We start from the raw sequence: 23,045 nt of genomic DNA on the forward strand, positions 1-23,045 counted from the left end.
GAGGCACTGCTTTGCAGTGGTTCCGCTCCTATCTATCAGGTAGATTCCAGATGGTGGAGCTTGGTGACAGTTCCTCTTTAAAATGGGAGCTATTATATGGAGTCCCTCAGGGCTCCATTTTGTCACCAATGCTTTTTAATATTTACATGAAACCGCTGGGTGAGGTAATCAGGAGATTTGGTGCAGGGTGTTATCAGTATGCTGATGACACCCATATCTATTTCTCCTTATCATCCTCATCGTCATCATTAGGAAATGGCATTCACTCCCTAAACACCTGCCTATAGGCAGTAATGGGCTGGATGAGGGATAACAAATTGAAGCTCAATCCAATTGTGGGAGATTGGAATTTAAGGGATGCGTTAGATCTTCCTGTGCTGGACGGGTTACAATCCCCCAGAAGGAACAGGTACACAGTTTGGGATTGCTCTTGGATCCAGACCTCACCATGGTATCTCAGGTGGAAGCTATGGCCAGGAGTGCTTTCTATCAGCTTCAGCTGATTTGACAGCTGCATTCATTCCTTGAAAAGAACGATCTCAAAATAATGGTGCATCAGCTGGTAACCTCCAGGCTCAACTACTGCAATGTACTCTATGTGGGGCTGCCTTTGTACGTAGTCCGTAAACTTCAGTTAGTTCAAAATGCGGCAGACAGATTGGTCTCTGGGGTAACCCGGAGAGACATTATTATGCCTGTCTTAAAACAGCTGCACTGGCTGCCGATATGTTTCTGGGTGAAATACAAAGTGCTGGTTATTACCTTTAAAGCTCTGAACGGCTTGGGTCCGGGTTACCTTAGAGAGTGCCTTCTTTGGTATGATCCCCATCGTTCGTTGAGGTCATCTGGAGAGGTCCATCTTCAGTTACTACCGGTACATCTGGTGGCGACTCGGAACTGGGCCTTTTCTGTAGCTGCTCCTGGTCTATGGAATGCACTCCCAGCAGATATCTGCAGTTTAGGCTTGCTGTCAGCCTTTAAGAGAGCTCTAAAAACCTATTTATTTGACCTGGCCTTCCAAGGCTTGTAAAGTGTTGTTGTTTTTAAAAGTATTTTAATTGGTTTTAAATAGTTTTAATCATTTTTGAATGGTTTTTATATTGTTTTAGCATTGTGTTTGAATTGTGGGTTTTATGTCTTTTTAAAAAGTTATTGTACACCACCCAGAGCCTCTGGATGGGGCGGTTTATAAATATAATAAATAATAAATAATAAATAATAAATAGATAGATAGTGTTATTGTTACACTTGATCCCAGCAAATACTGTACATCAAACGCATTGCCAACATTGCCATGAATATGGGATAAGCCAGACAAACAAAAAAGTGAAAGGTTAAAATGTACTACAAGCGGGTGGAGAAAAACTTCTTAATATTAAAAAAATGAACTTTTGAGAATTTACAAGAATTCAAAATGGAAAATTTTACTGATCTAAGAGCTACATTCAAATGCAGCTGCTGCTGAAGCTTCTTAAACCTAGGAATTTGTAGTTAACATTAGCTTCAAAACAATGCAGTCTTCATGTGCCCCTAAATGTTAGTATTACTCTTCATAATGTAAGTAAATGGAAAAACAAGCCTTACCAGAGGAAATGAAGGTGGTGGTGGTGGTGGTGGTGGTGGTGGTCCTCCAGAAGAAGGTGATGGAAGAGGGGGAGGGGGAGGACCTCCAGAAAGTGATGGAAGAGGGGGAGGGGGAGCAGGAGGACCTCCAGAAGAAGGTGGTGGAAGAGGCGGCGGCGGTGGAGGTGGTGGTGGTACTGGCATCTGTCAAGTTTCTGATTTCAGTCTGTTATCAAGGATCACAGAACGTCCTAGAGGGGAGAAAAGAAAGAGAAGTAAATTTGCATACTGTATGCTCAAAGAGCTGCCCTTCAAGTTTGATCGCTTATATAAAACTGAAAGCGTTTCACAGATGGGATTCCACTAATCATGTTACTCCCACGCAAACAGATAACATGTACATTAAGAGTATTCCCAATAAGTGCTTGAACACCCTAGAAAGGTACAGGTACTATTTTCAAAGGCAGCTTTTGCCACTGACAAACTAAGATGGGAAGTTTTTCTGGACAAGGAACCTAGATAAATTTTGTGAGGCACCTGAAGCAATAGGGCACTGGAGGGGCAGGGCATACATATTTTAACCAAACAAACCAAACAAACCAAACAAACCAAACAAACCAAACAAACCAAACAGTTCAACAATTTGAAGGCATCTCTGGGTAGAAATGGTGAACAACAGTTCCTTTTATTTTGACTCGTATTTTTAAATATTTGAGACCTGTCACCATCTCTGCAAATAGTTATCACTGAAACGATAAAACAGAATTTGGGCTGTACCACTTCAAACTGAAGGTAGGGGTTCACCTGACTAGATCTTCCCCCATACAAGAATGCCCCTGAACACAGAAAACATGCATATCAGGAAAAATATTAAGCTACAAAATTTCAATTTTAATGTGTATCCGCAGGAAATTTGTGTAAGAGGGAAGAGCATTCAGTGACCATATGGGTCCCTACATACTGAAATCGTACAGCCTTAGAGCTAGGCCTTCATCTCCTCTCTTTCCCACCCCTTTGCTATACTCCCATTTCCTCAGATGGCCAATGGACCATATCAGTTTGACTGAGCCTCTCCTTTTCCCCTTCTCCTGCCTTCCCCATTGCCGTGCACCATTCTTTGCTCTTCATGGCAACTGACGATGCCCAAGGTTCAGCAAATATGAACCTGTACACTAAAACAGTGTGCATTTCTCTATGATACTATCCTTCTTCGGACATTATTAAGCAAAACCCTGCTCATGCTTACAGCTAGGAAAGCAGGGAGGAAGTCCCATCCCAGAGCTGTCACTCACACCCTTCTGCCAGGCACTCACAGTTAGGATGATGTTTGTCTGAAGGGGAAGCAGCCACTTCCATGAGCAGCAACCTGAATAGCCTGAGGTTGCTGCTCATGGAAGCATCAGCCATCAAGGTTATGGTGCATTCCCCTTCAGAAAAACAGCGCCCTAGCTATGCCTTAGCCCGGCAGGAGAGAGGGTGAGTGAAAGTTCTGGGCCGGGACTTGCTCCCCACTTTCCAAGATGTAAGTGTGAGTGGGGCTTTGCTTAATCATGTCTGAAGCGGGCTACTGACCCACTTAGAGTTTGTATCGTCCTTACAACAAAATTTCACAACCATTTTACATTTCATTCGGCCAATGTCCTCACCCCAACATCCTAAAATAAGATGCCCGAAACTCAGTTTCTGAATACACCATTACAGCATGAGCAGTCAGATTACACTCATTTTGTGTGATAACCTTCATCTTAAATGCCAGCTTTGCTAGTGGGACGTGTTCCTTGAATGGTAAATGTATTTGTCAATCCAGCCTGCTATTTTTTTCTTAATGTAGTACTTAGCCTTGAAAGTCAGTTGAGAAATCATATGACAAAAGCTTTTACACAGTGTTCTCTTAACATTTTCCTTCACCCTATGGGCCTGGATATTCTTATATATGCCAGGCTTTTTTGTCTGGCACAGGGAGATAGTGTTGGCATTATGGATAAAAGTTTGAAGAGGTGACGTGACTAAGCATGCTGTGCATTCTCTATACTCATGGAATGGCCTTCTTTCAGACTTCCTACATCTCCCTCCTATGACACAGAATGTAATTATTAAATTCAACTAAATAACTTGGAAGAACAGACTCACACAATGTTTTTATAAGAAAAGACTAAGCTTCTCCTTTAAACTGTTGCCATGGCAATATAAGGAATTCTAGAAAAAGCAATCTAGTTTTCTAGGGCTCTAACACAGTAATTTTCAGGCTTTCTACATCCACTAAATAACCCCAGCCCAGACCTACCACAGAACACTTGCAGAGGATTCTGGGGCATGTTCTAGTCATACTCTCCTCTCATGCAGAGCACCAGCCAAGAACCATCCCACATGAAACCAAGCATACATCCTGGAATTCACCTAGCAAGTCACTGCTACTGTGCCTTGCAGGGAAAGATTGGAAGTGATGAGAAAGTTGCTTTACAAAACTCATCTGTCATTAGTGATCACGTTGAGGAAGCCAGATAAGCTTCGAGGGCTGGCCTTGACAAATTTTCTTTGGAACTAGGAGCCAGCCAAAAAATTAGGACCCAGACAATGGACACTTGGCAAGATTACTGGCAGTGACAGACACTCTAGGAAGGAGGGGTGGACTTCACCATATCCCCTTTACAAGTAGCATACTTAGAACAGAACAGGGCTACCTGGGACAAATACATATTTTATTAAATGCATCTGAATATCCTAATCTAGGTGCCACAGTTAAATTTCTAGGTGCCATGGCTCCCTGGTGCCTGGGATTTGTCAAGCCCTCTTCTAGGGGAATGCTAGGGTTTTCCAGAACAGTTTGAAAAGCACTGCTCCACCATTCCCTGTTGGTCTACAAAATGTTAGAAACATCAATATGTCGCATAAACCTGCATTCTGGCCTAAACAATGTTCCCTAAAGAGTGCTATAAGCACTCTGGTGCCAGTACTGTTAGCTCATCTGCCAGTTTCTCCCTCGTTCCCCTTCATCCATGGAAATGTCACTCACGATTCCTCCCATAGCCACAGCTTGTCCTCCCCCAAGACATATTGAGCACATGCTAACCCTCCATTGCTGCTTTGTGAATCACAGGAAACAGAACAGGCAGTCACAACTGTAGGTTCTCTTGTGATATATTTAGTCTGTTTTTCCCTTGTACAATTTGATCCCATTCATCCACATTGTTAGGAACTTGCGAAAAATATTTTCTCCTCCTCACTGTTTCCACCTGTGCCACACTGTGGCATGTTAGCTTCATATGGGCGCACTTAAGTCATCTTTCAGGCAAGAGATATTCAGAAATACTTTTTGTATTGCATACCCCCAGTACATGAGCTTGCACAGCCCAATATCTACCTTGCTACAATCTGAGTGCAACATACCATTTGCAGGTGCACTAGAAGCCTGCATCATAGCTCAAGAATGTTATTTAAGATGCAGCCCTTAACAGCTGCAGCCCTTAGGAAAAAGAAAACAATACATTATTAAAATAGGAAAGAAAGAACGTTGCATAAGACAGTTGTTGCAAGGGGCAGACAGGTAGATTAATAAAAGTCTGGGAATTGTGATACCAGCCCAGCTGGTGTCCACAAAAAATGTCCTGTCAAATCCAATCCAGACTCAACTCAAAATATAGAAGGATGCCCAGCAGATAACTGAGGAAAGTAATGAGCCACACCTCAGATCTGTCAAATCAAAATATGCAGCCTCTGAAGTTGTTTTCACGCGCAGCCTAACCCAGGCTAGAAACCTGGATTAGGCTGTGCATGAGAACTGCCAGGATCGGTCCCAATCCCGGCAGGCCAGAGCCACCTAGCCCAGCTTTTTAGACCGGTTGCTAGCCGAGGTTAAAGGAACGAGCGCTCCCTTAACCTGGGCTACTTACTTGTGTGCGAGGTGGGCTACTTCCAGCCCGGCCACACACAGAGATGGGCACCAAGAGCACCTGTCTCTTGGCGGAATCTCCCAATGCAATCTCCCAATGCATCGCGCGTGTCACATGGTGCATTGTGGGATCTCCGGAGGCCAGGACAATGAGTCCCAGCCTCTGTTTAGCCATGCTGTTCATGTGGGCACATGGCTTGCACACCTTCGGGGCTGCAAGCGGTTGTCTAGGGGAAGGTAGGTTGACCCCTGCCTCCCCTCACATCCACCCAACTCATATGAACGGCCGCCCCCCTGTCTCTCTCACATACACACTGGAGTTCTTCTCATAATCAGTGAGAAGAGCTCCATGGCAGTCTGTGGGGAGAGTGGGTTACATTTACCCTCACACTTACCCACAGATGAGCAACCTTGCTTCCCTGGGTGGGCGAATCGCCCATCCAGACGACCGGTGGCTGCTAGCTGCAGTTCTTAAAGTCGGGGTGCTGGGATGTGCTGCCATGCATTGCCCCCCCCACCGGAGATCCAATAATGCACTGCACAAGTGTGTGGTGCATTGTTGGGACCCCCCCCCATGTAGCTGCCAGGATCAGGCCCGATCCTGGTGGTACACACACACACACACACACACAAACCTGGGCTGGGGTCACTTAGCCCGGTTTTGCACTCAAGTGTGAATAGCCTCACCGTGTGTTGCAACACACAGAGCTGGGTCTCACGATCCATTTTCTTCGGGTGAGTGGGGAGGGAGCCCTGGGCGGCCGGATCAGCTGCTCACATGATTGCTGGCTCTGAGACAGAGCCAGCGGGGGCTGGGGAGCTCGGGGGCCACGTGGCCCCCGCAAGCCCCAGTATGCCCTGCGCGAGCGCGCAGGGCATACTGGGGAGACCCCTGAACCAGGAGGCGGCTTTTTGCCTCCCAGCCGGAGGCCTACTCATGAGTAGGTGCAGCGCGAAAGCACGCCGTGGCTACTCACAATTGTAAAAAGCAGGTTTGCGGAGCGCTCGCTCCGCAAACCTGCTTTTTACCAGGGGTTCCAGAGCGGGTTAGCCGCTCCAGAACCTCCGGGCTCGGCTGTGAGCCTGATGCTTCTGACGATCAGCAAAAATTGGGCTAGCGGAGGCTAGCCCGATTTTTGCTGATCGTCAGAATAGCCCCACACACTCATATCCTGCCACTGAAATTTGCCAAATGTCAAAATCCTACCCAACTGAAGCAAACCACCACTTATAGGTTTGGGGTGAATTTGGGACTGTTCCTCAAAAATGTTAAACATTTTTGGCTCCAAAAGATCTGATTAGGGTGGGTTTCCTACTAAAACTAATGGAAAGTGGAGCTTCTTTTGTCCTGAAGGTAGACGCCTTAGTCTTGATGCAGTAGCAAGGGTTATATGTAGTGCAGGGGATTTAAGGGTTATATGCAGAGGCTTGTCTGTTCCATGAAGCCTGAGCCTCTCCATGGGGGCTCTGGGCTCTATCTCCTAGTCCTAGCAAGAAAGCTAGGTGATGATGGGGACAGGAGGACTTTTCACATCCTAAGCTGCCCCAGGGCATGAGTGTGGTGGCTGCTCTCGTTAGAGCAGCTGCCACACTCTGTACGTTCACTCCTTCCCCCTGGCTCATTGCCAGAAATGGCGGCCGGCCGGGGGAGAGTTGTTTAACCAAGAGGCAATTGACCAGATGATTACCAGCCGAGGTTAAGTGAACCACATCTTCATCGGCCAAGGTTAAGCGAAATACAGGTTTGCTTAACCTCAGCTAAATGCTGGGTTTGAAAGAGGGGCTTGGCATGGGTGCAGCACAGGGAGTGACCTCGCTCCCAGGGCTTCACACATGCAGCCTACCCAGGCTGGGCTAATGTAGATTGGGTTAGGATGTGCATGTATATACCTTTACTTTGTTCTGCCTGGGTTTGAGAAGTGTTTGTTCTGCTAATTTTTGGTTGAGTGGAAGCAAGGTAGGAGGAAAACCTGGATAGCTTTTCCTCCTACCTTGCTTCCACATAACCGAAAATTGGGAGAACACACACCTCCCAAACCTGGGTAGAACACAGTTTTTGACTGTGTGAATGACCTCCACAGTTTGTTGAGCTAAATCATGGTTTGCTTCAATGTCTGAACTGAGACTGCCCACAAACCATGGCTTAATGTTTAGAGCTAACAAATCAGGATCTGTAACCATGGTTTGAAGTTTGTTTGCAAACCAGATTTGTTTGTGCTGTTTATCTCAAAATTCACAGGCTATTGGAAAGCCATTTAGGACCATTGCTCCACCTCAAAGGGGCTACTACACCGTGGAGATGGGAGACAGGTTATGAATCTGAGTCCTGATCAGGTGGGGAACAAAAGAAGATAAGCAGCGTATTAGTTTGCCAGTTTTACATCAGGAAGCTCAAAATGGTGCAGTAGTTTCTTAACTATGGCTAGTACAAACCAAGGTGTCCGATTGTGTCTGAACTCAGTCAAAGTGAGGAGATTAAAACTGGCCAAAATTTAGCCAAGTCTCCAGAAGCAGTAAAGCCTTGACTATAATTTACTCTTCTCTGGGAAATATTATTTTAAACAGAATTTATGCCCTTGCAAGTATGCCTAAGACTGCAGCCTTCAATGCATTGCCCTCATAAACACAAGGAAATCTTATATAGGTTTAACTAAGACTTTATTCATATAAACTCCATTTTTTCCTTCGCCTTTTCCTCCTTTTTCTTTCTTACACCTCCCACCACACGCTCTCTAGAGGATCCCCACTGGGACAAACTGCTAAAAGACAACATACAAGATTATTAGACAGAAAACAACACTAACCTTTTCTAAACAATGAAGGGGATTCACAAAAGGAAACTACAAATACGATTTCATATTTTGAAAGCATGATTAATGAATTACTCAACCACCGAAATTATTTTACAAATTCTTTTCAGGACTACATTTTCCACAACATTGTTTTAAAACAAAAGCAAAGATCTTCTGTATCAAAGAAAAGCAAGAGATTACTACTTGAGGCAAAATGGAAACAAATTGGATTAAAACACTGAAGAGGAGTCAGAGCTGTTTTAACAGGACTAGGCATGCCGAAGGAACTGAAATAAGGCAGCCTAGAGTTAATTTAAAAGGTAGCAGGTTTCATTCTTAACAAAGGAGATCAAAATGGGAAATGAGGGTCAAAATCCACATTTGATAACTGGCTGTACTCTTTGAACTGCAACAGAGCAAACATAAATTATTCACATATGTATGATTAATGATCTTCTGCTGCATTTTACCTGTAAGTCAGCACTTGATTGACACTCCAAGGGCTCTAGCATAGCATGTTGTCAAAACTGGCAGCATTGCTTATGGCTAGATCTCACCAGGATCTAGCTGCAACTCAGTGCCTGTCAAAACTGAAATGATCGTTCTCATCTCTGCTTGGTGTACGACCAACTTCTGCGTTCTCAGGAGAAATTATATTCTCAAGGCACCACACTAAAAGAATCTCTGACCCCTCACAAGCTCAGGCTCAATAATCAAAGCAGGAATTGCCCAGCAATAAGACTGTGAGTCTATAAACAACTAAGCATCCTGGAAGATCCCCTTAAGGCAGTGGTCTTTACTATTTTTCAAGCAGGGTTGGGGTGGGGGCCAGTTTCCCCCCCCCTCAAAATCCCTTCAATGGGAGAGCCATTTCCCACTGGGCTATCCTTTGCACAGAACTGTGCTTTACTCCATGCTGGAAGGCCCTTTAAGAGAGACAGAGACCACTCTTAGGGGCTCTATGGGGAAAGTGCTGGGAAGGGCTACACTTCCCAGCATCCTCTACATGCTTTCCATTATGGTCCAGGGGCTCAAGAGAGCTTCGCGGGGCAGCCCTTGGGGCAGGGTGACTGTCTGGGCCCTGCTCCTGTTGCTGACATAGAAATTAACTAAAAGGGGCCCAAGCATTGGCTGATTTGCCCCAGGCCCGCCAGGGCTCTCTAAGGACACCTCTCGATTCGCTTAAAGGAGCCCATCAGTGCTGGACAACACACAGTGGGCAAGGTCATCTCTGCATGATGCCAGGGGAATGTGCAGAGGCTTCAGCTTTGGCCAAAGCTTCGCACAGGCTCAATAAACAATTAGTCAGTGAACCACATTTAGGCAGTAGAGTTTTTGCCTTTCCGAAAAACATAAAGCAAGCAATCTCATACCATTCAGATGAAATACACACGGAGACTGGGGCCATAAGCCTGTACCTACCTAACTGAACACAGTGAGCCTTACTTCTGAGTAGACATGCATTGGCTTGCACTGTGAGTGCCTCATTTTTTTTAACAACCAAAATGTTTTGCTGTACCTTAATTGGTAGGGCGATTGAGGTCCAAAAAACTTGCTTTAGGAATTAGAATCAGTCCATGGCTTACCAGCTAGCTACACCTATTCTATGTGTGCACCAAAACCCCAACAAGGCCAGAGCAGGTGGAGACAGGATGGAATTGCCCACGAGATCACACAGAGACATGTAATGTAATCTTGTGTTGCCAGCTTTTATTTGTTTCAAAAAGAACTGAACTGTTGCTGTCTTAATGGGATGATTCACACATCATGCAGAATCACGGTTAAAAACTAGTCCCACATGACACCCCCAACCCTGAGGTGTGCACACTCTCCCTCTCCCATGGCCACAGCCACAGGAGCATCTACTCCCAATCTAGTTGAAATTCCAACCACCCAATCTCGGTTTATTCTAATCTACTTACTTGAAATAAGAAGCAATCTGTAAGCAATGTGAGATGTCAGTTACAGATGACAATTTATTTCAAATAAGTAGATTAGAATAAACCAAGATTGGTCAGATCAGATATCATGGCGGATCTTGGCTTATAGTCACCTATATTGGAAGCACGCTCATGTGAGCATGGGAGGAAGGAGCGTATGCCCCCAAGGCTCAGAGACATTGTGCGGGACCGGACTTTAAACACGGTTCCATGTGACATCTGAACTGACCCAATTTTATATTCACATAATCTGCATTTGACTTTCAAGTCAGTGAAACCTGGCTTTATTTGAATCTACAAATATAAACATGGTTTTGCTAGAGATTTTTTGTAAAGTTTGCCTTTGGTGACTGAATACAAGAGTTGCATAATTTGAAGATATAAGTCTTCAGCAAATGCATGCCAAACACCACTTTCTTATTCCCCAGAGAAGGTCACCTGATATCCAAGTAACCAAGGTGATTTGTACCAAGGTGATTTGTATGTCTAGCTATACATTGGTTTAAGCCACGGAATAGCAAGTACACACTGCCACAGCTAATGTGGGTTTATGGCATTAGCAGAAATGGCCATAGGTAACAGATTTTGCCATGCAGCAGATTTCGGGTGACAAGAAGGGCTACTCAACCCATTAAACAGTATTCTTTCATAAGCTCTTCTGAAATCAACAGGAGCTACCTGAGAGCACTGCAGGGCTCTCTTGCAGCCTTTGTTTATACAGGAGGACTTCCCTGTGGTTACACAGGTTACATAGAAAGCTGCCTTATACTGAGTCAGGCCATCAGTCAATCTAGCTCAGTACATTAGATCTGGGGGGGGGAGGGGAATAACAGATGGAGGCAACAGCTCTCCAGGGTTCAGCTCTCCAGGGTTCAGCTCTCCAGGCAGGGGTCTTTCCCAACCTTATCTGGAGATTAAACCTGGGATCTGCTGCATGCAAATCAGATGCTCTTCCACTAAAGGCATGGTTCTTGCCCAAGTGCCCAGGCTAATTTGTAAGGCCATTTGGATTAATCAACTTCTAGGCACACCTAAGCATTTGCCTGAATGCTTAATATAACCACTCAGCAATGATGCCAATAAAGCTTGTGCCGTCGAGTCAGTGTTGACTCCTGGCGACCACAGAGCCATGTGGTTTTCTTGGCAGAATACAGGAGTGATTTACTATTGCCATCTCCCACACAGTGTGAGATGATGCCTTTCAGCACCTTCCTATATCCCTGCTGCCTGATATAGGAGTTTCCCATATTTTGGAAAACACACCAGTGGGGATTTGAACCAACAGGCTCCTGATCTCTAGGCAGGTTGCCTCCCCACTTTGGGTGGCTAATGATGCCAATATTGGATGCTTAATATCATGTTGAATATAATGTAATATTAAGCTGAATGCTTAATATAAACACTCAGTAATGATGCCAATACTGAATTCAGACCAGGGTTCAACACTGGGTTGAACTGCTTCTTGAAACCAAAATGGAACCAAGAAGCAGAATTGCCAACATATAGCCTTGAAACTTGCCCTTTTACCTTTAATAAAAACATGGCAAAGAAATTGTTAATTAAGTCTCTGCAACAACATTCTATCAGTAACCTCCATGTTCAGAGGCAGTTTGCCTTCACGTGTTCCTAGAGGCATCCAGTTGGTCACTAGGTGCTGGCTAGATGAACCTTTGATCTGATCCAGATCAATTATGTTCTTATAATTATGTCCTTATAAGAAAACCTGCCACACTCCTCCCAATGCCAATATAATTAGGGGCAACCTTAGGACTTCCATGGCCAACTGAAAAGTAGGAAGTAGATTTCCAGCAGCGGAACACCAAGGCTCTGCAAGCCAAGACCAACCAGCCCCATGGAACCTTAACCAGCCATTGGAATAAGCAACGGATAAATATCTACTTTGGCAGCCAGATCACATTCTAAAGGCTGTTGGACAGAACCTTCAGTCCAGCTGAATCTTTTGTACAGACAGCACTGAGTCTAATGCTTGTGGAGCACTCAGCTACAGGGCTGACTTAAATCAATCAAAGTTGTCCTCAGGAAAAACCATTAGAAGAATGCTGAATATTTTAGCAGGTTGTACCAAGGAGTCGAAATCAACTTGACGGCACACTTTACCTTTACCAAGATAGAGAACTGGAGGGCATAGCAGTCTTGCTTCCTAATAACCAATGACATGTAACAACAAAGTTATGCTGCTTCTTAACAACTCAGTTTTTTAAATGGTAAGCTAGTAGAAAAGTATTTATTGAAATGCATATATATACACTGAAATCCTCGGCTTGAAATTCTGCATTATTATTTCAGTCAGAAAAATATTGATTATAATTGCAAGGAGGGAAAATGAGACAGATACAGTCTAATTGTCAAGGGCACCAAGACTAGCAGCTTGTTTAGTGTATGTATGCCCAGATGTACATAGTTATAGTGGTGAGCTTGATGTGGAAGGATGCTCCCAACATCTCAAATATACAGGGCCAGTTCGGACAATACTTCAACTGGATCATCTAAAGACATGAAAGAGGGACATGAGGTTGCACATCTCCCACCGCCATCTGGTGCATCAGCACCTAGTTGCAGGGGCGGGAGGTGGTGCAAGGCGGTGGTGCAGTTCATCTGAACCACCATCCACATACTTGTTGGGATGTTGGAAGTGTGTAATACACACCCATGGTCCTCCCCAAAGTATTCATTCAAAGCATCATCTGAACCAGCCCACAGACTATCTTCCTCCCTCAGCTCGGAGGAAACCCATTATTCTGGTTTGCAGCAGAGGCCAGACTGCACAGTGCTGGTTGGCCGGCCACTGTATCAGTCATGAAGTTACTTCCTCTTTTTGTAGCAGGGCTGCGAACAGTGCTGATTGGCTGACATTTGTGTAAACAGCAAAGCCACCTCCCCTTCAAGTGTATTAAAAAGTCACCTTCGAATTGGTCTCAAATTCACTTGCTTAAAGGTTCAAATGACAACATAAGGAGCAAAATTGTATAAACTTGGGATTAATCATCAAGTTAATTTTTCATACATGGTTATTTGGTTATGTATGGGGGGAAAATGTGGCTAGAATAATTAAAGAATACCCTTGCATGTACATTTGGATTTAGAACCAGAGATCAAAAATCAGCACCTAGTGAAAAATCACATTTTAGCAGAAGCCACTATTGTCAATTATGTATGAGTTTCCCCAACATTTCCCTTTGAGCTAAAATCTTTGACAGTCCAGTTAGGGGGGTGCACAAAATGACTGGATTGGCTCAGAACTGACCCCCTGGGTTTAAAGCAGTAAAATTGCTTAAACATTCATAGAGTGGCTGTGGCTCCCACAACCCCCACCATCCTCCCCACGAGTCCCAAGGGCCAGGCTGAGGCCGGGGCCAGTATGGGCCTTCTTCAGCCTATTTCAGGCCTCTTCACATGTGTGGAGGCCATGTGTTTGACCTCTACACATGCACATGGGCCATTTGCATATCCAGATTATGTCAAGCCTTCAAACCAAGCTGGTTCAAATTTGAACCAGCTCTAACTCAAGTTGGTTTGCACATCCCTAAATCCAGTCCTATGCATGTTTACTCAGCCAACTGAATCCAATGCGGGTTACTCCCAAGTAAATGTCACAGAATTGCAGCCTAAAAGGAAGAAATCTTTTTAAAAGAATGACAAAATTCTAAAGGCTCAGACATGCAAGTAAACACAAGCGACATTTAGAAGCACATACCAGAATTCATTATATATGCATTCTGCCTTCCTCAAGGAGCTCAAGGTAACATATATGGGCTTAACACCCTTTTTATCCCACAACAAACCTGTAAGGTTGATGCAGCTGAAAGATAATGACATATGCACAAATTTCCCCCTTAGGTTTTGGGGGTGAGGGGAGGGCAGAATCTAGATACTGAATAATACAAAGACATCATTGCAAGTATAAGAATGAAATAAATCAAGTCAGTAGTTATATAAGTAAGCTATATTTTACTCTGAAAAGTCCAGATCAGATTTTTAGCTCCAACTTGCTAATAATAATAGCCTACCAACTTGCTTTCTATACATGGGTATATTTAAAAAATTGAAAACAGCAGAGTCAAACACAAGAGAAAATGTGGCTGTGTGTGTGATCAATACAGATAAAAAGCTGTTTTCCTTGGACTCAAGTTTAGGATGAAAGTTTAGGACTCAAGTTTCCTTGGACTCAAGTTTAGGATTGAAGCATTAATGTGAAATGTAGGTGCACTTTAACTCTTCTGTGCCTCTCTCCAGATTGTTTTCTGGTGCCACCACAGTGAGGAAAGTTTGGATCCATAGTGACTTTGTATTTGTTTCTTTTTGTCCCGTGCATGGCAGCTCTCACGAGACTTCGCGAGCGAGCAGCCGGCAGAGGGAGAGGACAGTGCCAGCGTCGGCGGACAGGCTTGTGGGCAAAGCAGGAAAGATAGCAGGGGGAGGGGCAGCTGGCAGGCGGGCAGGCGGGGGATGAAGGCAGTGGCGACCGGCAGGCAAGAAAATGGAGGCGGCAAGCAGGCAAAGAAAGCAGCGGTGGCGGGCAGGAGTGGGGCAGAACTAGAGGCGCATATGCTCTGTGCCTGGCCCACCTAGTTAAATATAATAACTGCATTATATTAGAGGGTCCAAATAGACCTCTACTCACTTGCTGCAGCTGTGAGAATGAGGGCTGTCTTGGAGAATTAAATATAAAGAAGATAACTCTAGTTTACTTGAGCAGAGGAGAAAAGACAAATATATAGTTGCTACAATTTGAAGGAAGTATATTTTCTTATAAATATTTAAGCACTCTCCCTCAATACTAATAAAGTAAATATTCCTATTCAAGAAGAAACATTCTATAATAGATGCATCTGCAATTATATATATTAAATTAGGCATGCTCGAAGGAAAATCTTGGCCTAAATCACTGTTAACATCCCTCAAATGTCAAATGTAAACAGAGTAATAACCTGCTCTAACAGTCTTGGATCCACTATGAGGGGGTTTGCAAGGAGAGTGGGCTAAACCCGCTCTTCCCGCAGATGAGCAGTCAGTCTGCTCCGGGCGGCCACAGTGGCCGCCCACACGACTGCTGGCTCCGTCATGGAGCCGGCAGGGGCTGGGGAGGTCAGGGGCCATGCGGCCCCCAGAAGCTCCAGCATGCCCTGCACGAGCGCACAGAGCATGCTGGAGAGACCCCCAAGCCGGGAGGCTGCTTTTCAGCCTCCTGGTCGGTGGTCTCCTCACGAGTTGCTGTGGTGTGGAGCCGTGCCGCAGCAGCTCACGATTTTAAAAAACTGGTTTGTGGAGTGCTCGCTCTGCAAACCCAGTTTAAGGGGAGGGGTAGTTTGGCGGGTCAACCGCCTGGAGGACACCAGGCTCGCCGTGTCCATGGTCCACTGAAACTGGGCTAAGTTCCCCTAGCCCGATTTCAGTGGACCGTGTGAATAGCCTCAATGAGTAGATTTACAACATTTACAATGTCTTGTTGGGGTCAAACCTATTAGAAATTTTGTGCAGTGCCTAGAACAACTGGGTTCATAGTCTGAACAGAAGAACAGCCCTGCTGGTTCAGGCCCATGGCACCATCCTGTTTCCCACAGTGGCCCACCAGTTGTTTCTGGAAAGCTCACAACCAGGAGATGAAGGCATGCCCCTCTCCTGATGTTGCTGCCCTGCAACTGGTATTCAGAGGCACCATGCCTATGAGTCTCTAGGTAGCTTATAACCATCAAGACTAAAAGCCATGGATAAGCCAGTAGCTTGTCCCCCATGAATGTTTGTAAACCTCTTTTAAAGTCATTCAAGATGGTGGTCATCTCCAAATTCCACAGCAGATAATTTCATTGATTAATTAATTATGCACTGAGTGGGAAAGTACTTTCTTTTGGCAGTCCTAAATTTCCTGGCAAGCAGCTTCGAGTGTTGTAAAAGAGGGAGAAAATTTTCTCTCTGTCCACTCTTTTCACACCATGCATAATGTCATAAATCTCGATCATGTCCCTTTAGCTGACTTTTTTCTAAACTAAAAAGCTGCACATAAAAATAAATGGAGAATCTGTTGAGTTTCTTAATGTGAAATGATTGATGAAAGTTATTTATTTCATTTAGATAATTATATAGGCTGCTTTTCCAATAAGTTTTCTTGAAGCAGTATACCCAATTAAAATATGAATAAGATTCACAAAGTCACATAACTTAAAATAGAATTTTTTAAAAAAAGAGAATGTTAACGTATTTGTTTATTCAGACTTCAGCAGTGAAGAGATGCCTGCAAACCTCTACTACTGATGGTGTTTTTTCAAACCCTCAAACAGAAGTTCTATACCATTATTAGACAATAACATGCTCATACTTCCAACACAGATGCTGAATAAAGACAGACATAACAGACGAAGAGAACTTAAAAAGGTTCCCTCAACTGCAGTGTGAGCCCAGCTTCCTTCTAGCATAACAATTTGACAGACAGGCATTGCAACAAATTGAATGCTAGGTTGGTCATCATTCCTACCCCCTGCCGGATGCATTAGTCAACTGCCCACTTAAGTAATTATTTTTATAGTTCCATATGTAGGCTTATCCATTGGACAATATTTTGACTATCTGATATTTCTGTGGCCACTTCATGTTAATGGTGGTGTAGAGAAAGAATGGATTGTGTTGGAAGTAAATTAATTTTTTAAAATATTTTTGCTATGCAAAGAGCAAACCAGGTTTTTCTCTGGATTGCGGCCAGTATCTGTAAGCATTAATATGTCCACTAGGGGTTATGGTTTATTTAGTTTTAGTTTATTTAGTTTTACATTTTATATCCCGCTCTTCCTCCAAGGAGCCCAGAGCGGTGTACTACATAGGTTTCACCACGCTGGCAAGGATTAAAGCAGTTATCTCTATTTAAAAAAATTTATTGCTTGCTAGGATGGACATCCAGGCTAAGTGGTGGGCACCCAAGGTGGGCAGAGTGGCACCCAGCTGTTCAGCAGGCTTGGAGTAGGGAGAGGATGTCTCCATGCATCTTTGCTTCCCATGGTGTCTTCTAAGTTACAGGAGATGGTTCATAGCTGCAGCAAGCATCATTGAAAGACCTGTAATTTTTCTATCATTTATGTAGCCAGCGTGGTGTAGCGGTTAGAGTTCTGGACTAGGACCAGGGAGACCCGAGTTCAAATCCCCATTCAGCCATGAGACTTGCTGGGTGACTCTGGGCCAGTCACTTCTCTCTCAGCCTAACCTACTTCACAGGGTTGTTATGAGGAGAAACTTAAGTATGTAGTACACCGCTCTGGGCTCCTTGGAGGAAGAGCGGGATATAAATGTAATAAATAAATATAAATAAATTAAAAATGTACATATTTTTAAATTGGCAGGCAGAGCTGCCCTTGTAACTTCAGAATGCATTTATTCTCCACTTTTGTAACTGGTCTCTGCTTTACCTGTGGCTTATATAGATTTATTTAGTTTTACATGTATAGCATGTGCTTCCTCCAAGAAGCCTGGCATAGTGTACATGGCTACATTTATCCTTCCAACAACCCTATGAGGAAGGTTGTGCTGAGAGATAAGTGACTGTCCCAGAGTCACCCAGGGAGTTTCATGGCTGAATGGGGATTTGAACTTGGATTTCCCCAGTCTAGTCCAGCACACTAAACACTGTACCACTCTGGTTCAGAGTTCTTTCTTGTTGTCATTTATTATTAGCAATATTCATTTTTGAAATAATCAGGCAGATAGAGCTGCCCTGGTGATTTCAGAATGCATTCACTTTGCACAGAAGCAGCCTTTTGTAGCTGGTCTGTGCTTTACTTGTAGCTTGTACAGTTCTTTTCCTGTGTATTTGTGTCCTTGTGTTTTGATCCTGCCGTGTTAGATACAAATCTACACACTATGCACTATAAAGGAGCTGATGTTTTCCATATTTCTTTGTATCTCTGCTGGTGAGCAATTGAGATTTGTGTGCTTGTGTGTGCATTTGTATTTTGATCTCACCCATTAGCTATAAATCTGCACTTTGCCCGTTATTGCTAAGGCACCCGCCTAGTCCTGGCTCCACCTCCCCAGCTGCCCACAATTGGCTCCACCTCTCACTACCTATGGCTCCACCCATCATCTGCCCCATCTAGTGCTCCCCAGTCCCAGGAACCACTAGCCACTACTGAAGCCACATCAGGAAATAGATTGGTGGAGGTGGCGGGTTGCCCATTGGTTAGCTGCAGCCCAGCCTACTGGCCCCAAATCTCACCAGGCAATGGCACACTCATGCCAATCACAGACACTGCCACCACCATCCTCTCCTTCCTGCCCTCATCCCCCCTTTCCTGCCTTGCTTTTTAAAAAGCAGAGGGTGGGCAAGTTGGAATGGTAGGAACTGTGTTAAAGATGTTTTCTGCTGCTCAAATGTCCCTGCACGCTGTCTTTTAAAAAAAGCAAAGAGAGGACAACTAGTAATGGTGCCTACCATCACCAGCAATAGCTAACAGGAGAGAGGGGAATGATGAGGGGAGATTAAGTGGGAGGATCATTGTTGCAGGTAGGGAAAGGAAGATTGGGTGAGGAAGAACTGGGGCAGGCAAACTGATGTGCAGCACATTGTGTGGGGTAGGGAGAAGACTGGGTTGGGGAGATCAATGTATGGGAGATCAATTGTGCACAGTAGGTGTGGAGGCTCACCATGAGTCCTCCTCAGGCATCAGGAGAACCTGGGCATGCCTATGAACAAACATGCAATGAACAAGCATGCAGGAACACAACGGCCAATTTAACATTCATATATACTGTATATCCCCAAGAGCTTGGAAACATATAAGCAATAGAGAGATGAAGAGGTGCACATATTCACAACAGAAAATACTAGTGCAGCTTCAAAATACAACTTGTTGCATAAAGTGTGAAGTGTCAGTGTGACTTTGTGGGCAGCATGTTTAGCCAAACATCTGATGAGTTCAAGATTTTGGATGACCTCAGGCCATTTGAAAAAAAACCACCCCAAAACCCCAAGCTAACCTCAAACATTAAATTCACTCTACAGTTTGGGTTTCCTACACTGCCTTCTGGTTCAGGGGTGCTGATTCCTCTCTAAGCATTTGAGGAGTTGCTCCACTCATTTTACTGAACTCCTCCCTAGCACAAACTAGAAAACTCATATCTCCCACCCCCAAATGACTGCCAAGACATTTGGGGCCAACAAAAGGATGCACTTTTTCACACAATACATAATTAACCTACGGAATTCTCTGCCACAAGATATGGTCAACCTGGAAGACTTAGATAAATTTATGGAGGACAAGTCTATCCATGGCTACTAGTCTGAGGGCTATAAGGTACCTCCAGCCTCAGAGGCATGGTGCCTCTAAATACCAGCTGCAGGGGAGCAACAGCAGGAGAGGGGGCATGCTCTTGCCTGTGGGCTTCTCAGAGGCATCTGGTGGGTCACTGTGTGAAACAGGATGCTAGACCTTGGGCTTGATCCGCAGGACTGTATTCCCTCTGTCTGCACCCCTATTCTGGCTTAACCACATCCATAAAGAACATCACACTGACTCTTATCTACAGCATGCCCATCAGAGCAGTTTTCTCCACCATTTAAAATGTTTGGCTGCAGCTGGAGTCAACCTGACCTCAGCCTGAAATAGGTGCTCCTTCTAAAAACACTCCCGTCCCGAGGGCTGGATTTACATCCTTCCTGTTTCTGGCCCCTTGTCGGTTTACTATGGCCCTGAAACTAAGCATTCCTCCCAACACGGACCTAGTCTTCTTATTTCCATCTTTATTGAAGGATCATTTTCTAAATTGCTCTAGTGAGGCCAACTGATTTCACCTGAACATTTTCAAGAAAGCATCTTAGCATAGGGGTGTGAGAGACAGAGAAACAGAGAGAGAAAGTATTACATAACTACAATGACTAAAACCAGGTAGTAACTAAAAATGCTGGTAAGGTATAGAGCTTGCATGCAGAGGCAGTCCAGGATATTTTGCTCCCAGAGGGTAAGAGGGACAATATGATGTCCAGTGGTAGCAGACATGCACTCTCAGAGCACATCACCACACCAGACAGGGACAGCAGAGTTGTTCCTAGCTCAGGTCGTGGAGAAGAGGTGCGCCCCAGCAGGGCAAGAAGCAAAAAATTAACAACATGACCCAATGTGGGAGGAAGGCATTTAGGGGCATAGTAGGGTTGGAGTGGGCCCTGGGACAAGAAGCGAAGACGGGTACCTCCCTCCTCAATCTTCTTCTTCAGACGTGTGCTGGGCAAAGCAAAGACCAAGCTGTCACCCAGCTGGTAGGACCCACTCCCTGTTGCTATGCCCCTGAGGGCAATAGCAGTGGCTGAGAGAGGGGGTGGCACTTGTGGTGGTAGGAGTCCAGTACTTGCCAGTGCCTCTGCAACCCATGCCTGAGCTGGTCTTGTGGTAGCAAGCGTGATTTGTCCCCTTTGCTAAGCAGGTTCCACTCTGGTTTGCATATGGACGGGAGACTACATGTGTGAGCACTGTAAGATATTCCCCTCAGGGGATGGGGCCTCTGTGAAGAGCATCTGCATGCAGAAGATTCCAAGTTCCCTCCCTGGCATCCCCAAGATAGTGCTGAGAGAGACTCCTGCCTGCAACCTTGGAGAAGCTGCTGCCTGTCTGTGTAGACAGTACTGAGCTAGATGGACCAATGGTCTGACTCAGTATATGGCAGCTTCCTATGTGCCTATGTTACCCTGTCTCATAGGAAGATCACCTCTGGTTGCATGGACAGATCCAGAAGCAGGACCTCGTAAGCCACAGAACCTTGTTTGTAAGGGACTCCTCTTGTACCCTGCAGACTTGCTCCCAAGAGCTTCCATGCCACATATTCCATTTTAAGTATTTATAGCAAACAAGCAAACAAACGTCGCTCCTATTAGCCATTCTTTCATAAATAATACAATCCAATGATCGATTTCAAGCCCTTGTAATGTACCAAGTGTCCACTTAACTTCCCAGTGCATGTCCTGCATTCCCCAGCAACCAGGCATAAAAAGCGTATTTGGTTTCACGTCCGCTTCCTCCAGCTGCCCGTCCGGTTTTCAAAGCCTGGCAGGTTTGGGGCGAGGATCTCAGATAACCTGGTACAATTCAACTCTGTCCACTCAAGTCATCGAGCCTACAAAACAGCCTCACTAGCCTAGGAGCGGGCGGGCCAGCTCTCACCAAGGAGAATCAGCTGGATCCCGGGCAGGCGCAGGCGCCCTTAACTTCGCCTAGGATCGGGCGGATAGGAAGGAGGGAAGGAAACCCCCGTCACTCAACTGCCCACCGCCTGGACGGAGAGAGGCAAGGTGCACACAGCGGCACACACGATGCACTCTCCGGTCCCCTTCGCCGAGATCAAGACAGAACCAAGACTATTCTAGGCAGCCTTTCTCACTGACCTGGAATAAGAACAGCCGCAAGGATCAGCCGACCGCCGAGACAGCGCAAAGAGTCCAACAACCACCACCCAAGCAAGGTGCCCCCGCTCCGTTGGCGGCGGCAGCAGCAGCGTCGAAGGAGGCGTGGCGTCGCTCCAGCCCGGCAGCCTTTGCCCTGCCTTGAGAGTTTCGTGGGTCCCGTCCGTCGTAGACTCTGCGGTCAAGAGACCGGGATGATTCCTGGAGAGAGCGCGCTCACCCAGCGCACGGCAGCCCTGGGACAGCCGGCAAGACCGGCTGAGCGAGCGAGCAGAGAACCCGCAGCAGGTGAACCCTTGAGTTCTGCAAAGATCTTGCGGTGGTGGGCTCGGGAGGGAGTGTTTTAGTCCCGGAATCCAACGTGAGTCCTCATCCGAAGGAGAGGACGGGGAGGCGTGGCTTGCGCGGGGCTCAGCCCTGGAACTTCTTTCCGCCGCCCTTCAGCGCATACTCTGGCAGCCCCGGAGCGCTATAGGCGCCGCCCATAAGGCAGGCTTCGCTCACCATCGGGTAATTGCGGACGGCCTCTCTGCGTCTCTCAGGGCAAAGGGAAGGCGGTTCAGGCAGGCTTGGAGCCCGGTGGTGCCTCCGCCAGGTAGTGTTGGCGTGTGTAGAGAGTGGGGATTTTGTTTTGTTTTGTTTTTTTGCCTTTAATGGCAACTCTTTAGCCTGTTTTTGGTGGCAGGCTGGTGATTATTTATTATTCCCCACATTTATATACCGCCCAAAAATGTTGCAGTGAAAAACACAGAATTCCTCGGGCGCGTGTGTGAATAGGAGCAGGTTTTCAACCATGTTTGTTCACCGAACGGAGAGAGCCCCCAGCAGTCTCTTAAGCATTAGGGCATGGCACGGCTAGGCGCCTCCACGCCCCCCAGCAGTCTCTTAAGCATTAGGGCATGGCTAGGCGACCTTGGCCGTTCAGCTCAGCTGTTGCTGTTGAACTACAAGTTCCATCATTCCCAGCCGGGATAAATTGTGTCTGGGGATGCTAGGAGCTGTAGTTCAACAACAGCTGGCGAGCTAAAGGTGCCTATCCCTGCATTCGTATGATCCCGTGTAGAAATCCGTTACCCTGACTTGCCCTTTGCTGAACTGGGGAGCCATGGAATCGTTTTACAGACACCATTTCCCCATTTGCTTCTAGATGCTTTCAGAGCATCTTAATTAATTGTGTGTTTGGTATCCATATACGCCCTCAGGAAATCCAAATGAACAGTTTCTGAAGTCCAGGACTTGTAAGAAGCAGAATAAATTGCTTTCAGCGATGTCAAGCAAAGGAAATACCATGTTATTGAGGATTTTGGATGGTCAGATTTGCTGCTAAAAAATCTACCCTGCAGTCCTGAATAAATTGTGTGGATTCCTGCCTTTTATTAAAACAGCTTTCAAAACAGATGCCACTTTAGAATAATACTTCATCATATGTTGCTGCTTCCTTCTCCACAAAGCTCAAAATGCTCAATAAA

The 23,045-nt window shown here is 45.5% G+C and overlaps 1 protein-coding gene across 3 annotated transcripts in view; it reads right to left on the reverse strand.

Moving 5' to 3' along the window:
* The window catches only part of WIPF3 (WAS/WASL interacting protein family member 3), a 58,005-nt gene extending 36,306 nt beyond the window's left edge, over positions 1-21,699 (reverse strand). For all 3 annotated transcript variants that reach the window (XR_008310228.1, XM_053263972.1, XM_053263970.1), the window contains exons 1-2: positions 21,559-21,699; positions 1,585-1,814 (exon numbers count right to left, since the gene is read on the reverse strand). Coding sequence is in view for 2 of the 3 variants with exons in the window: in XM_053263972.1 (XP_053119947.1) it covers positions 1,585-1,767 (183 nt within the window). In the remaining variant the exon portion in view is untranslated. The remainder of the gene's footprint in view (positions 1-1,584; positions 1,815-21,558) is intronic.
* Between the last annotated feature and the right edge of the window lie 1,346 nt (positions 21,700-23,045).

This window comes from Hemicordylus capensis, chromosome 6, assembly GCF_027244095.1.
Source record: "Hemicordylus capensis ecotype Gifberg chromosome 6, rHemCap1.1.pri, whole genome shotgun sequence".
NCBI classification, from domain to species: domain Eukaryota; kingdom Metazoa; phylum Chordata; class Lepidosauria; order Squamata; family Cordylidae; genus Hemicordylus; species Hemicordylus capensis.